At 38.3% G+C, this 18,004-nt stretch overlaps 1 protein-coding gene across 4 annotated transcripts in view; it reads right to left on the bottom strand.

Moving 5' to 3' along the window:
• Nucleotides 1-18,004, bottom strand: part of ubr3 (ubiquitin protein ligase E3 component n-recognin 3) — a 333,307-nt gene that overhangs the window by 191,960 nt on the left and 123,343 nt on the right. For all 4 annotated transcript variants that reach the window (XM_080199025.1, XM_080199026.1, XM_080199027.1 and 1 more), the window contains exons 19-22: nucleotides 9,597-9,693; nucleotides 5,775-5,916; nucleotides 5,036-5,140; nucleotides 4,107-4,277 (exon numbers count right to left, since the gene is read on the bottom strand). In XM_080199025.1, coding sequence (XP_080055151.1) covers nucleotides 4,107-4,277; nucleotides 5,036-5,140; nucleotides 5,775-5,916; nucleotides 9,597-9,693 — 515 coding nt within the window. The remainder of the gene's footprint in view (nucleotides 1-4,106; nucleotides 4,278-5,035; nucleotides 5,141-5,774; nucleotides 5,917-9,596; nucleotides 9,694-18,004) is intronic.

Raw genomic sequence — 18,004 nt, 5'->3', positions numbered from 1 at the left:
GCCTTGGCATGTTTGTCACAAAACTGTGAAAGCAGAAGGGCATGTTAGTAGGATGGTGAAAAAGTGTACAGGACATTTGCCTTTATCAATCTAGGCATAGGTTATAAAAGCAGCGAAGTCATGTTGGAGTTGTATTGAATTTTGATGAGGCCACAGTTGGGGTACTATGTGCAGTTCGGATCACCACATTATCAGAAAAACGTGATTGCACTGGCAGGGGTGCAGAGGAGATTCATCAGGATGCTGCCTGGGATGGAAAATTTAAGTTTTGAAGAGAGGTTGGGTAAGCTTGGGTTGTTTTTGTCGGAGCACAGAAGTCTGAGGGGTGACCTAATTGAGATATACAAGATTATGAGAGACATGGACAGCACGGATAGGGTGCAACTGTTCCCCTTAGTTGAAGGGTCAGTCACAAGGGGATATAGGTTCAAGGTGAGGGGCAGGAGGTTAGGGGGGGATGTGAGGAAAAAACCTTTTTACTCAGAGGGTGGTGACAGTCTGGAATGCGCTGCCTGGGAGAGTGGTAGAAGCAGGTTGCCTCACAACCTTTAAGATCTGGACAAACACTTGGCACGTCAATACATTCAGGGCTATGGGCCAAGTGCTGGCAAATGGGATTAGGTAGGAGTTCAGGTGTTCTTAATGTGTTGGCGCAGACCTGTTGGGCCAGAAGGTCTCTTCTGCACTGTATGTTTCTATGATTCCATTAGGCTTCAGCTGGAATACAGTGCAACAGACAAGACATACACATTTAAGGCAGTCATCTACTGCTTTCAACAGATCATTCAATATAATTTATTACCTTGAAAAGAAAACCAGGAGTACATAATTGCTAAAGTAATAAATGACTTAGGAGCACATTGGCCCACTGAGCCATCTCCGCCATTTAATATAATGGCTGATACTCAGCCTTATGTTTACCTTCCAGTCTGTTCTGACATCCCTCAATTCCCTGAGAAACCAAAAGTCTGTTTAAATATATTTCAATAATGGCGCATCCACAACCCCCTGGGGCAGATAATTCTAAAGATTCTAAACTCTTTGAGTGAAAACATTTCTCAAATCATTTCTAAATGATTGACCCTTTGTGCTGAAACCATCCTCCCTTGTTCTAGATTCCCCAGTCGGGGAAACAACCTCTCACTATCTATCTGTCAAGCCCTTTCATAATTCTCAATGTTTCAAGGAGATCACCTCTTATTCTTCTACACTGCAGTGAATACACGCCCAATCTATTCAGACTCTCATCATAGGACCACCCTTTCACCCCAAAGATCAATCTAGTGAACCTTCACTGTACTGCCTCCTATGAAAGTATAACCTTCCTTAAATATGGAAACCAAAACTACACACAGTGCTCCAGGTATGCTCTCTTCATAGCCTTGTAAAATGTAGCAAAACTTTATTCTTGTGCTCCAATCCCCATGCAATAAAGGCCAACATGCCATTTGCTTTCCTTGTTGTTGCTGCACTGTATGCTAACCTTTTGTGCTCCTTGTGTGAGTCCATCCAAGACTCTCCAAACAACATTTACAAGTTTCACACCTTTTAAAAAATATTCTGCTTTCCTATCCTTACCACCTAAGTGAAAAACCTCACACTTTCCTAAATTATACTCCATCTGCCACCTTGTTGCCCACTCACTGAACCTGGCCATGTCTCCTTGCAACCTGCTCACAGCCTGCATTCCCACCTAGCTTTATATTGTCTACAAACTTAGATATATGAGTCCGTCTCTTTGAGTCATTAATATAGATGATAAATAGCTGAGATCCCAGGACTAATCCTTACAGAACTCCACTGCCGAGTTGAAAATGCCCTATTTATTTCAACTCTATCATTTCTGTTCATTAGCCAATCCTCTAGAACATCCATGCAAGTATATCACCGCAACTCCATGAACCCTCATCATGTGCAGTAACCTTGCATGTGGCACCTTATCGAACGCCTTTTGCCAATTATACTAGCCCACTAATTACATCTCAAAAAATTCTAACGATTTGTCAAACAGGGTTTCCCTTCTAATAATACAATGCTTTTCTAACTGAATTGTTAAGATGTCGATAACAACAGATTCCAGCATTTTCCCTATGACTGATATCCAGCTAACTGGTTTGTTTTGTTCCCCAATTTCTTTCTCCCTTCTTTCTTGAATAGGGGTGTTGCATTTGCTAACTTCCAATCAGCTGGGGCCATTTGAGAAATGGGGAACTTCAGAAAAGCATAGTCAATGCAACCACTATCTTTGCAACTATCTCTTTTGGAATTCTAGCATGTCAGCCATGGAGTCCTGGAAATTTGTTGGATTTTACTCCCTCGAGTTTCTTTAGTAATTTTTTTTCCTTGCTGAGATCAATTACCTTATTTCCTTATTCTTATTAGCCACTATGCTGCTATCTATTTCTGGTCTGTAATTTTAATTTTGTAAGCTGAAGACAGACACAAAATGTGTGTTCGTTGTCTCTACCATTTCCTCATTTCCCATCAAAATGTCTGCTGTCTCTGCTTCAAAAGGACCAATACCTACTTGAGCTACTCCCTTCCTTTTAATATATTTACACAAGTTCTTACAAGGTTTTTTTTTGTATTTCCAGTTACCTTATTCCCATATTGTGTGTTTTCCATTATCAACTTTTTGATGGTTTTTTACTGGTTTCTAAAACACTCCCACTCCTCAGACATTTTTTGCAATATTACATGCCTCTTATTTTAATCTATCGTTATTCTTAACCTCTTTAGTGAGCCATAAACGGTTCATTCTCCACTCATACCTATGTCATTGGCTTTGTTTAAGATTCTTGGTTGTGATTGGAATATGTTCTTTTCAAACTTAATGCGTAATCTAGTGAATCTTTCAGTACAACATTCCTAATTAACACTGCCTCAATGCACAATACTAAATTTAAAATAGGTTAAAATAGATTGGTTCCATAACATATTGTTCCAGGAAACTGTCACAAAAGCAATTTACAGACTCATCTTCCATACCACCTTTGCCAATTTGATTGGTCCAGTCTATCTAATTGAAGATTAAACTATTGTAACTATTGCATTGTCTCAAACTCCACTGGTATCTTGCTTAAGCGATGTCCAATGGTTTAATTACTGGTAAGGGACATATAAACTACTCACACTAGTATTTTCTAACCCTTTTGTCTAAACTTTGCTATTCTTAATCCCCACTCAAACTGATTCCACTTCTGGTTTTGTGAACCCTTGCTTCTTTCTCACCAATATCCTTACACTATTCTTTATTATCAGGCCGAGACCTCTTCCTTTCCACTCTGCATGTCTTTTCAAAATGCTGTGATATATGTTGTAATATCTTGGAATATTTATTTCCTAACCCCTTAGTCATCTTGTAACCATATGATGGCAATTAGATCGAAACCATTTATCTCTATTTGTGCCACTAATTCATCTATCTTATTGTGAATGTCTGCGCATTCAGATAAAGAGACTCAATTTTATCTTTTTACTGTATTCCTTGCATAGACATTACTCGCTGATGAATTCTTACCATTAAACTATCCATCTCTTTCTGTCCCACTCAAGCTTGTCTTTACCCAATTGATATATCTTTCCATTGCAGCAACTTACATCTAAATTTCACTTTACATCACCCTCCTCATCCTCTGGTGATTCAAAGCCATTTTCCTCTATTCTGACCATACTTGCAGATGCACTCTTATGTCTGTATGCTCTATCCCTTCCTGTCACACACTGGTTAACTATTATCTGTATTGCTACACTGCACTATTTCCTTGTCGCTTCTCATGAAATATCGAAATCTTCCATCACTTGAACCCTCCCTGCCCCCCCACCCCCCGCCTATTTAGTTTAAAGCCACATAATTACATGAACTGAAAATCTTAGGATGTGACACTGGATTATAAATTTCTTGACATCTCATGTTTCAAAACCAGTACAAAGTGGATTTATTTTTTAACCCATGCAGGCATTAGGAATAGATTTATAGCCATGCACAGGTCACTCAAGTGATATAAAATGTAGTGCAATACTTGTGAAGACATTATTAACTTTGTTATTTCTGAATAACTATTGGAAATTGTAAAGCTGGACCATCTCAACTCATACACACTAACCTGTACAAAAGAAGAGGTATCTGAGCTAGTGCTGGCAGGTGGTTCCCTGGTCACTTCTGGTGCCGTCTCTGGAAGTCTAACTCGCACATAATTGATGATATGATGCAGATTTGTTGCTATGTTGGTTCCATGGAACCAACTATCAGAACATCGCTCTTCACCAAACATTTCCTACAAGGAAATTTGATTATAATTTTAACTAAGTTTTTCCAATAAACATAGTTAAACATGATAGACCTGCGATTAGTAGCTACAGCTAAATAAAAATAAATTGTGCACAAACAAAAATAAAACAGAAAAATATTGCTTCACAGTATTGTATTAAACATTGGAAACCAAGTCTACACTCCATCCTAAATCCTTCATTCCCTTCCCACAGCACCTCCCCATATAATCGCAGAAGATGCAACACTTGCTCCATTACCTCCTTCCTTCTCACTGTCCAAGGGCACAAACACTCCTTTCAGGTGAAGCAGCATTTTACGTACACATTCTTCAACATAGTCTACTATATTTACTGCTCCCAATGCGATCTCCTCTACACTGGGGCGACTAAACACAAGGTGGGTGAGCACTTTGTGGACACTTTTGCTCCATCTACAAGCATGACGTCAACCTTCCAATTGCTTGCTATTTCAACCCAGCATCCTGCTTTCTTGCCCACCTGCCCATCCTAGGCCTGCTACAATGCTCCAACAAGGCCCAACTCAAACTGGAAGAGGAACACCTCATCTTCCAATTAGGCACATTACAACATTCTGGACTCAACATTGAATTCAACAACTTTAGACAGTAAACTTCCCCACTACTCCTCCACTTGACCAAACGTCCCTTGCTGTTCAGTTGCTCCCATTAACACATTCTGGTTTCTTACCTTTTATATGACGGTTTATCTAAAATCAACATGTTTGTCCAGGTATTTCACCCACCTCTTCCTCAACTGTTTCTTCTGGTAAGTTGTCTAGACCCAGTTCGATCAAGTATAATACCATACATAGTATATGTTCAGACATATTCTGGTGATCCATTGATATCTACAAAAATAAATCACAATCCTAAAACTAGCACTCTCAACTTGCATGCACAATTTTAGAGTCAGGTCAAGAAAAAACTAAAATATCAGCAAGACTGTTGAATATTTCTCCATTTTAAAGAATATTAAATGCCAACTATCTTGGTCATTTCATATTTACTGCATTCTGAGAAAATTTCCTCCATTTAATTTATTGAGATATATGTTAAGGCATTAAAAACACAAAATAAATTAATCAGATTGAAAGTGGAACATTGCATCTGAACAGCTCAACAATTTACAAATAGCCAAAATTAAGGATAACGACACCAATGCTATGAAATTTATCTTTGTGCATTCACCAAAGAAAAATCCATAAAAAATTAAATTACTTTGCATAATTGAGTAAACCCAGTTCATTTTTTTCTGCAATTTTGAACTGCAAAGGCATTCATTTGTAACTTGTCATTATAGTTATTGTTTGTCAATGTTAATCAGAAATAAAAGTTGTTCTTTAGGATTGGATGAACACTGATTGAAATGGTCAAGATTTGTACAGTCAATGGAAAGATGAAAGTTACATTCAGTTAATATCTCATGATCACTGTATGTCCTCATGGAGCTCAACACAATGTATTTGCATCCCTATGCTTTACCTTGTAAAGAAGAGTAAATAGTACAATGTGCAAAGTTTTACAGTGCAATATTCGCATTAGACCTTTGTAGCTCGGATTTAAAGGTGCTCTTTCCCGATATGGTGGCCATGGGTTACTACAGAACTTTCCAGTCTGCTTTAAGCTGTCAAAAGGAGTAGAAAGACAACCATATGACATTAGCAAATAGAGAATATATTAACTACTAGAAATTATACCTAAACAAAGAAAACTGAAGAGCATATTTGACTTCATTTTTAATTCCATCACTAATAAGTAACAGAAATGCTCAATTTTATTTAAGTTTATTTATTTTATGGTGTCATAAGTAGGTTTTCATTAACAGTGCAATGAAATTATTGTGAAAATTCCTTAGTTGCCACACTCTGGCACCTGTTCGGGCACACAGAGGGAGAATTTAGCATGGCTAATGCAACTAACCAGCACGTCTTTTGGGCTGTGGGAGAAAACCGCAGCAGCCGGAAGAAACCCCTGCAGACACAGGGAGAATGTGCAGATTCCAAAAAGACAATAACCCAAGTCAGGAATCGAACCCATGACCCTGGCACTGTGAGACAGCAGTGCTAGTGCTAACCACTGTGCCACCGTGCCACTCAATTAGCAAGACACAGATTACAGAATTGTACTTTTACCTGACTTAAACCGTCTCTTTTTGCCTCAGGGAGGTGACCATTTAATTTATAATTATATTGTTCCAGTGTGAAAACTATTTAACATTTGGTCAAAGTGGCAGGCCGTACGTCAACAATCTCAACAGCCTGACGTAGTACAGCATTTCAAAGTGTTCAGGCGATATTTGCTGGGAAAATTCTTATTATTATCCTTTAGAGAGCATCTGAATCATCCATAGCTCCTTATTAAAGTCAACTGCATTTTTCTAGTTAGCTATTGACTTTAATGCAAAAATTAACTCAAATTAGCATAGAAGCATTCAAAACCATTAGTGCAAGCTTTCCATGTACCTTTAAATGAACATATACACAGATTTAAAAGGGTTATCCCAATTGTCACCTAACAAAAGGAACCTCACACCCTCAGCCCCAACAAACTCTCCAATCCTAAACATGCCGCTATGCCTTCCCTCTACAAAAGGTCTGCTGCTTCCCCAACCTCGTCCCACAATCTGTCCCTCCTTTCCATTCCCAAGTGTTGTGTATTGTACGTTCTATCTGGCTTGCTTTACATTGTGGTTTTGCAGGATCCATGTATTTCCTATTAGTTTTATTGCGAGAGCAATAAAGGACAACTGCAATGTTAATCACAGTGTCTATTTGTGTATGGATTGATCTTAAAAGGCACCAGGACAAAATACATAATACCAGGGTGCAGCCCTGTGTCACAGACATAACCACCAGACAGCTACTTAGTCTCTCGATCAAGCTGATTATAACTGGGAACCGGGGTCCAAAATACTAATCAAATTATGTTGTTAAATTTGGCATGACATCTACAGAGCATATACATTTAGTTTTCCTGGTCACTAAATTTCCCTCCTCAGCACTGGCAAAGTATTTTCCATCTAGTACCTTGAAAATAGCTATCAACCCTCAGATCATGGTCTAGATCTTTCTAGAAGCAGCAACTACTATCAGAATGCCATTCAGCTCCTATTTTTCAGCACCCTGATGGAGCTCCACATTTCTGACTGGGCCTTCTGATCTTAGATTCTTCAAAAACATGAAGTGTTCTTCCATCTAATTGCTTCCTCATTACATTTGATTGTCAGGCAGAAGACAAGCCTCATTCCTTTTTATGACTAGTTGCCATATTCTGGCAAGTATTTATTAACACAATGAAAAGCTTTCGGACAATTAAAAAGCTTTCCAGTATGTTATGAATGAGTGTATGTGAAGGTGTTTGGCTAGAGCAGGAAGGAAGGAAGGTGGCTGGGGAGGCATGTGCAGGAATGTCTGCAGGGATCCCAACGCATAACAGTCTCTGACAATCCTGAATCCTGGAATTTTAAACCTGCATGTTTCAGAACTGCACAGTTGAAAACTTCCTTGGCATGACAATGAGGTTTAGCAGTAATCTTTGCAATATCAATACGAAGGCCTGAAAAAGGACTAGTGGATATGAGGTATCCACTTGTAATAGTATTGATTCAATACTTATGGAGAAATTACCCAGCATTGCCTATAGCTTGGACTTCCCTCAGTAGATAAGAATTTGGTCTCGCAAGTGAATTCATGGTGGGGTCCTCAAAGTCAATCAGTCAATTGCACATTGGCATTGCTGGTTTGGCTTCCACTGTGAAGAAAGTGCCCATGCTATGAAAAAATGTCTACGTGAATACCAGGGATGCTGATCAGAGACCAAATTGGGAAAGTCGTACAAATAAATTCTGGTACATTTTCACAAAGCAATTAATTTCCAACATACTCTATTAACAATTTCTTCAAAATAACCAAGATTCAAATTGATCAGAAGTTTCCAAAGTTAATGAGGATTAAGTGGTACATTCTTGACTCTTGCTTTGATTCTGAATTTTGAGGGACAAAATTTCCATACAATGACCATTCTTTGGCTGTCCAGGGAAATTAATTTATCTGTGCTTTGGGGAGGCCATGCAAAAGAAGTTAAAACTTTCAATAAATTTGCAATTGTGCCAAATCTTGTTGGGGGAGACAGGAAGCAACAGTTGCTAGAGCCATTTTATTTAATTTGATGTCAACAATTCAGGCATGTTGTTCTTCTGCAAGGGAATAAGCTCTGTCAGATATAATTTTGTTCTAAGAGAATACACCCAAAAATGCATAATCTGTCTCAACTCTTTATGGGTGCCAACTGGCTGAGCTGCTGTATATTTCCAGCATTTTTTTGTTTTTATTTCAGCTTCACCAAATGCTGCTAAGAAATTTAGCAAGGATCAATGAGCAGCGTTATCAAATAACTAAGAAATTCTGGATGGCAATTTTAATAGTTAACATACAATTGTTGATTTAATAATTATGCTCCAAGTTGATCGTCCAGGCGTTTTATACTACTAAAGTTCAGCTATCAGTTGTTTAAGCTTGCAATCACTGATGCACAGTTATTCAATACAACTACGCAGTAAAACTTTACACAGCAGGACACTGCTCAAAGCACCAGTCTGGGATTAAATCAAGGGTGACCTGTAAAACTTCTTTAAAAAAAGGTAAAGTCAAGAGTAAAGGAAAAGCAGCTGAGCAAAGGGCTATTAAAAGTGCTGTGCAGTACAGCAGTACAAATGGGAAGCTGTGCTCCTCTATTCTGGAATATGAGCACAGCCAATTAGTGGTGGCCACTAGAAGCAATTAGAAAAGTATAGCATTCAACACTGCAATTTTGCCACTAAAAACCTGACCCTTAATCATAATCACTGCAAACATAACTACTGTGAGCTTAATCTACACTTACATAATTTATTCTTTGAAACTTGAGTTATGTCTAAAGAGAAAATTTCGTGATACACATGGACAGATTAGAATGAACTATATATATCTCCATCACTAGCAATGGTCATGATCAGTGCAATTTGAGACAATGAGTTAAAAGCAACATTACTTCATATTATCATAAGTCCAGACTGCTCTAAATATTGATATCAATATTCTAACTATGTCATGCAGCAGCATCTCTTCAGTATGCACAGAAAACTTTTCATAAAGTATACAAGTATAGCTTTGATACAAAACTGGAAATATTAGCTTGTTAAACAAAAAAAATGAACATTTTCAACCAGAGAAAAAACATTGCAACAAAAGAGTGAAACTGGCTGGCTCAGTTTATCAAAAGTTTCAAATAGTCCTGACTATACAAGCAAATTTAAAAGATACTTACAATCCCATATATCTGTCCATTGCAGACTGGACATCTCTGCGATATACTGTTCTTAGAATCACCATAATAGGGTCAAACTCCTGATTCCAAACATCAGCTAATAAAAGGATGAAAACAAGTCAGTGCAAATTCCTAACTTGATTACAAACTACAATATATGGTACAAAGTTTTTTACATTTCTTTTAAAATACATGTACTTTGTACATTGTGTCGCATACCAATGAGGTACAAACAGGTGCAACAGTAGCAAAGACAGGCACCTCACCACCATAATTTTCACTGTTCTTGACAGCACAAGTTCAAATGGAATAGTGCTGGAGTACTAGTGCAGCAAGTAATGGCTAGCTATATCTCTGAACTTCTGTTTATTATAAGACAATGTGGTCTGACAAAGAATTCTACAGGACAAGGCAACATAATGAAACTTCAACTGTCATATTCCACATGACCTTTTCAGTTCTACAGAAAAGAGTAGCTGTTTCTGCAGTGTATTTCTTGCGTAAACATGGAATAAACCGAAGATATTAATCAAAAGGTGCACAGAACATATCTCTGTTGAACTGTTTCCTTTAAACAATCTTCCCTCAAGTGAACACAGTACAATGAAGCAGGAGGGTTGGGGGGAGGGATTTTTAAAAAAGCTTGAACAATTGTTTCCTTTAATTGACCTTTTCATTAAGCAGATGTGTGCTACTGCCAATTTTAATAAATAGAGGGTACAGTGTGATGAGAAATAAAAGCTCCAATATGTAATAACCTAATCACTAGTATTTTGTAAACTGTGGATAAAGATTTCATTTGGTAAAATAATCCTAAGCAAAAATCCTTTTTTAAAAAGGCTACATTTACACAATGCCAATTAGAACATAGAACATAGAACATTACAGCGCAGAACAGGCCCTTCGGCCCACGATGTTGCGCCGACCAGTTAAAAAAAAACAACAACAATGACCCACTAACCTAAACCAATCCCTTTTCGTCCATAAACCTGTCCACAGACCTCTTAAACGCCCCCAAACTAGGCGCATTTACAACTGCAGCAGGCAGGGCATTCCAATCCCTCACCACCCTCTGGGTAAAGAACCTACCCCTGACATCTGTCCTATAACTACCCCCCCTTAGTTTAAAGCCATGGTAAAATTAGTAAAACAATTAGTAAAACAGAGAGAAAATTCACAAAAACAAAAAACAATTTTCCTAAAACAGAAGTGATTTCTTAAAAATGTTTTGTGGGCGATCTTAGTGATTCATCTCGCCAGTCAATCAGTGTGGCGAACAGTTAAGGTCACAAGAGAGGTGAAAAATTGGGTTCCTGCCCATTCCTTGTTTCTCGTGACGATACTGCTGCTGAAATCAACCTCATGTCCGGGAACGGGGGTGGGTGGGGGTATCGGTGGGGCCAGCAGGGGGCGGGGGGCAGTAACAGATCTCTTTGCACACGATGCAGTGGGAGATCAGGGCACATGCGCAGAGGCATCCCTACAATTCAGCAGCTGACTTCCCAGCAAAAATTGGCTCTGCCCACTTTCCCTACTGACGAGAATCACATTTTGTCCCTCTTTTTTCTTCTAAGACAGCATCTGGGAGTTTGCATATAAAGTGGGTGCAATTCTCTCCCGTTTTCACACTCACTTGGCACTTCAAATATTTTTCATAAGATTGCCCCCTTTTTCTATAAACTGCAAATAACAAATCAGAATACTTTGATAGTGTGATGCATATTCAATAAAAAAAAGAAAAAAAATTAAGCACTGAGGTTTTTTTAAAATGCATACAAAAAAATGAACAAAGAAATGGAGGTTTCTTGCCAAACAGAAAAATACCTCCTGGAGTTTGCACTGGCAATACTGGTTTGCTTCATCAATCAAAACAGAATGCTTGCAATAAATAATTTATCTATTTGAGAAGCTGATAACTGCATTTATAGATACAGAGCTAATATCTATACAATTGTTTTCCTCCACTTGCCAAGTCATTAACTCTCCCTTTCCTGAAGACAAGGGTTTCCTCCTGTTCATCAAAGTGCCATACAGCACATACAAATCTCAACACAATGTTTTTAGCTATCCACCCAATGCCCACAATTTCTGCAGCAATGATGAATTTTTAATTTCCTAATATGAAAGCAAGATAATGCAGATTCTGGAAATCTGAAATAAACACAGAAAATGGTAGAAATACTGTGCTGACCAAGCAGCATCTGTGCAGACAGCAACAGACTTAACATTTCAAGTCAACGAGTTTCCTTTAGAAGTTTGTTTCTTTCTCCATAGTCGCTACCTAATCTGCTGAGTATTTTCACAATTTCTGTTTTCATTTTTAACTCTCTATCTGGCTTTTTAAAAAAAGCAGAAAGTAGTTAAACACATTTTGACAAAGCAAATAGCAAACAGTAATAAGCCACAGACTTTTCAAACCAATCCAGTTTGTATTTAGCGGTCACTGAAAAATTTGGAACTGAAAGTACACACTGCCATCTTGTGCCTGATGAAAATAATGCTGAGGAAAATAAGTAGGTTTTGTTATGGAGGTAGCCAGGCATATTTCATCCCCAAAACTGGGATTTTATTGTCACATAAGAAAAGCATTTTCCCAAATGCTGACATCTTTTGTCACTGAGACTAGTGGCTAATCTTGAGTTATGAAACTGCAAAATAAATTAAACTGACATTTACAAAACAAAGGTTTTTAAAAAGTTCTAATTAGTTTCAGAAAGGAAAGATGCTAATCTAAACTGCCAGTTACAACAGACAAGGTAACTACCTTTTACATTAATTGGAACACAGAAGCAGAAGTAGGCCATCCAGCCCCTTCAGCCCACTCCACCATTCAATGCAATCATGACTGACGATCTACCTCAACACCCTGCTATCCACATATCCCTTGATGACATTAGCACGAGAAATATATTGATCTCTGTACTCTATGCCCAAGTTTCACAGCCCTCTGAAGTACAGAATTCCAAAGCTCTGCCATGTTCTAAATGAAGAAATTCAACCTCATCTCAGTCCAAAATGGCTTGCCCCTTATTGTGAGACTCAATCCCCTTGTTCTACAGCCCCAGCCAGAGGAAATATTCTTTTGACATCTGCCTGTCTAGCTCCTTATGAAGTTATAATGTGATGTTGCTTCATTCTTCTAAAAGCAAGAGACTACAAGCCCAACCTCCTCGATTTCTCCTCACAGGATAGTCCTGCCATCCAATGGATTATTATGGTGAAACTCCCTCAATGTTGGGTAAATCCTTCCTTGGATAAGGAGACAAAAACTGTATGCAACAGTCTGGGTGTAGCCTAACCAAGGTTCTAAACAATTGAAGCAAGACATCTTTACTCCTGTACTCAAATCCTCTTGCAATAAAGATCAATATATCATTTGTGTTCCTAATTGATTGCTGTACCTGCATGTTTGCTTTCAGTAACTTATGAACACGGACACCAAGGTTCCTTTGCACATCAATACTTGCCAATCTTTCACCATTTAAGAAAAACTCTGCACCCCCATTCCTCTTACCAATTTGGATAACGTCACGCTTATCCACACTATATTCCATCTGCTATGTTATTGCTTGTTCACTAAACCTAAAAATAAAATTACTAAAATAATTCCTTTTTTAAATGAAAGCTTTTGGCAATAATCCACACCAGTGACTAATTTCTATTGTATGGTTTTGTGCAGTAGAAAATAAAGCACGAGATAAGCTTGAAAATGTTAGGTGGTGTTAAATCTCTTGTTGAATGTTAAACAGATAGCAACCATAATCAAGAGCTTTAAATAATTCAGGCAACAGTTCAAGAATGAGCAAAATTAATCCTTTTCTCAACCCTGTGATGAGTTTCCTTTTTAAATATATATACATTACTTTTGCATTTTGATCACTATCCTTCTTCCCATTTGATAATCTTCTACTAGAAAGGAACATAGATAGGCTAGAATTTTTTTTCTGTGTTATTTAGGAATTATTTTCTTGCACAACTTATATGATACCAACAATGAAGCACATGCAAGCTTTTAAATTCAAACCACTCTACTCTTTAGCCAGACATTCTTGAAAATTCATTTTTAAAAGCAGAATTCAGGATTCAGTAGATTCTTTCAAGCTGAAGAGTGTAAGCTTTTCTGTAAAAAAACTTTTAAAACTGTAGTATCTGAAGTACACAGAAACATTTGCTTTGAACAAATATCAAAGAATAAAATATTTACTGAACATGATAAGATTGACCATAATACACTTATCCGTCATTCCATCTACATCTTTACAGATGTACACAGATTTGTGAGGATAGCACCAGTTAAAAAGGCATCTTATACTCTAATGTTCTCAGTGAGTACACAGTCCATGTCATCCAACAGGCCAATTGTAGTCAGACACACCACATTCTGAAGCCAAGTGATAGTTGCCACCCAATATAACTTTTGTGGATTGCCTCTCATATCCTCCCAGATGCTTGTCACACTGAGCCAATTGGTCTCATTGGAACTGACTTCCACACGAGTGGAAGTCAAATTCCACTCTCAGAAGAACACACCTTACTTCACGGACTTCTAAAGGGGAAATCGTGTCTAACTAACTTTGTGGAGTATTTTGAGGAGGTAGTAGAAAGGGTCAATGAGGTTAATGCTATTGATGTGGTGTACTTGATTTTCAGAAGGCTTTTGATACAGTGTCAGACAAGAGTTGTGAGAAAAGTAATAGTTCATGGACTAAACAAGACAATAACAAAATGGATACAAAAGTGGTTGAATAATAGGAAGCAGAGAATAATGGTCAGTGGATATTTTTCGGACTGGAGGAAAGTTTGTACTGGTGTTCACCAGGAGTCAGTTTTGGGACCCCATGCTTAATGATCTAGATCAGCGATCTCCAAACTTTTCAGAGGGCCACAATGTATATTTTACACATTTTCGCTGGTCAAAGAAAAGAAATTAGTCTTATAAGTGAATGAATAAAATTTAGTTGCTGCGGGCCGGATGTGGCCTGCGGGCCGTAGTTTGGAGACCCCTAATCTAGATCTAAAGGACAGTTACAAAGGTTGCAGACGATACAAAACTAAAACTGGAAAGTATTGAAAACAGTGAAGAGGACAGTATAAAACTTCAAAAGGACAAGTTGGTGGAATGAGCAGATAGGTGACAGATCAAGTTTAATAATGGATAAGTCTGAGGTGGCGCATTTTGGTAGGAAGAACATGGAGAGATAATATAAAGCAAGGGGTAAAATTCTAAAAGAGATTAAGGAGCATCTGGGTCTATGTATGTGTGCATAGACTTTCGAAGGTGGCAGGACAGGTGGAGAGTGCAGTTAATAAAACATAAAGGGTGCCAACTTACTGACCATTCACACCCTGCTGTCCTGCAACAAGGATGCAAAATTTGGCAGTTAGCCAAATCTCCCCTCACTACAGTGGGACTAGAAAATCTTGCCAGTGTGAATAGCCATAGGATTCCATTCACAGTTTTCTGGGCTTTATCAATGGGGACAGTTGAGTGAAAAAGCACAGAGATTAAGCAGAATATATTACAAAACACTAGTTGGACCTCAATTGGAATACTGTATACAATTCTGGGTGTCACATTATAGGAAAGATGAGTATGCACAAAACAGAGTGCCAAAGAGGTTTATAAGAATGGTTCCAGGGATGAGAAACTTCAGTTATGAGGATAGATTGGAGAGGTTGGGACTGTTCTTCTTGGAAACAAAGACAGCTGAGAGGAGGTTTGATAGAGGTGTCCAAAATCATGAGGACAGGACAGAAAGAAACTGATCCTTGTATTAGAACAAGAGGGCTCAAATTTAAGGAAATTTGCAAAAGAAGCAAATATAGTGAGAGAAGAAGCTTTTTCACGAGTTGTTTGGGTCTGGAAGTGTAGTCGAGACAGGTTCAATTGAGGCATTCAAGAGGGCATTAAATTATAATTTGAATAGAGACAATATGCAGGAGAATGGGAAAAGGCAGGGGAATGGCACTCAGCCATAATGCTTATCTGGACAGATGGTGTAAACTCAATGGACTAAAAGGCTCCTTCTGTGCCATAACAATTCTCTGATTGTAAATTCCTCATTCTACGGCAACAAGTTTGGCATTCTAACCACTCTATGGGTTAAGTTTCTTTTGAATTTATTAGCTATATTTATGGTCGCTGGCTTTGGATTCTCACACAGGTGGAATATTTTCTACAAATATATCCCAAACTCATTCATAATTTAAAGATGTCTAAAGATTGTGAGGATAAAGGGAAGGCCGTGTAAAGATTTCAAGGAGGAGAGTGTAAATCTGAAGCTGAGATTTAATGGAAGGTGGATGATGGGAAGCTAACCAAGTGAGCAATAGACAAAAGCGTGGATGAGGAAGGGAGAAGAAGTGTTACAGGCTGTGAGTATTCTCTGTACCGAGAAAAAATATGGAATCTCATGATCTGACTGTCGGCTTTCCCTGAATTATCTTCCCCTTTGGATAAACCTGGATATCCTTTTTATCTCATGGCATTTTCCAGAGAGCTCACTATGAATAAGTGGCCAGAGGCCTGGACTAATCAAACCATAGCCTTTTGTGAATTTAGTTCAGTCTAAAACACCTGGAAACAAAAAACCATTATCTGTAAAGCTGTAAGATCATAAAGCTATCAGATTGTTGTAAAAATTCAACTGGTCCATTATTGCCCTTCCCTGATCTGGCCTAGATGAATCTAGTCTCACACTAGCGTGATTTGAAGCTTATCTTTCCTATCAAGCTACTCAGTTGTATCAAACTGCATGCGTACAGCCTTTCAAGAAAACAGCCCACCACCACTTCTCAAAAGTTTACCTATTTATGCTCTTAATGCCAATCATCAGTGGCACCCATGTTCAGAGAAAGAATTTTTAAATTTGCTGTACAGATTACCCTCAGAAAGCACATCAAGTTAGTTATACAATGTAAATGGGATCCATCCCCAAAACACTGTTAGTAGCAACTGAGGCAAATGTCAAGCAGGCTACAATAGGACAATAAAAATCATCCATGTTACATTGGGAATCCATCCTCATCAACTCTAGTCAGTATGAACCCCTAAAAATGAACAGTTCAAAGGGAATGTTTGGTCTTTCTAGCCAAATGTGAATCACAACCTCAATTAGGATTGCAGAAATAGTGAATAGGGGCACGAGAAAAAAAATCATATCAATCTCATATGGCTTTCAAAATACCTAAGGAAAAGGCAAAGCACAAGAGATGACATCATAGATACTACATTGAGAACTAGAATCAAGCCCCAACCATATTTGTTAATGCTGGCTGTTACCATTTGACTGCAGTTCTTTTTTGGTTTTGTCTGCAATCAAATAAATATCCATCAAAAGCCATGCCTATACAACTTGTGTAAGTGAGAGCCATTGTGATAATTGCTTCAACACCACAGACAAATCATTTTGCAGAGACCGTTTTGCTCCAGCAGTGAGTCATCTGATTCCATTGTAAATTATAAACAAGTATTCATAGATGAAATGATTCTTTCCTGGAATATATGTTTAATGTATTTTTTGCCAAAACTGAAGCCAAAAGGTGTAATTTGTCCCAGCATGTTTTCCAGTAAACATATTAAGACAAATTAACTTAATTAACACTTGCAAACAGAGGAATAAGTTGGTAAATCATAATCAATTTTTCAGCCTTCAAATGAGGAGCTTGTGCAGCAATACATTCAGTTTGAGAGGACCTTAAACATCACCAAACAAGCTGAAAGAGAATTCCTTGAGGTGAGCTGTCTGATTTGCACAGGCAAAGAATCCTCACAAGATTTTGGAAATTTTATTTTAACCTTATCAATTGTAGCAGGTATTTGAAGGTGTGGGGAGCCACAGACAAGCTTACCCTCTCAAACAACACCATGAAGCAAAAAATTGGGGCACTGACAGCTATCAGAGAACGACACAGGTGGAGTACCTAAAATGCACACCTGCTTTTGCTCTTCAAATTGTTGTGAACACTGAGGAATGCGATGCCTACATATTGGCTTTTGAATGCTACATCTGGGAGAATAATATTCTTGAAGACATTTTGTTCTGTCTTTTGCTTCCTGAACATGAAATGGCATATGGAATATTCAATGTTTTGCAGGGTACATGGAGGACAAAAAAGGGATCCAAGAACATAAGAAATAGGAGCAGGAGTAGGCCATCTGGCCCTTCGAGCCTGCCCCGCCATTCAATAAGATCATGGCTGATCTGTCGTGGCTCAGTTCCACTTTCCCGCCCTCTCCCCATAACCCTTAATCCCCTCTCTTATCAAAAACCCATCAACCCGCTTCTTAAAAATATTTAGCGAGGCAGCCTCCACCACTTCAACGGGCAGAGAATTCCAGAGATTCACCACCCTTTGAGTGAAGAAGTTCCTCCTCAACTCCGTTCTAAACCGCCCCCCCTTTATCT

The sequence above is a fragment of the Carcharhinus amblyrhynchos genome, chromosome 11, assembly GCF_965287045.1.
Source record: "Carcharhinus amblyrhynchos chromosome 11, sCarAmb.v2.hapA, whole genome shotgun sequence".
In the NCBI taxonomy this organism is placed as follows: domain Eukaryota; kingdom Metazoa; phylum Chordata; class Chondrichthyes; order Carcharhiniformes; family Carcharhinidae; genus Carcharhinus; species Carcharhinus amblyrhynchos.
This window is presented reverse-complemented; position numbering and strand designations above follow the sequence as displayed.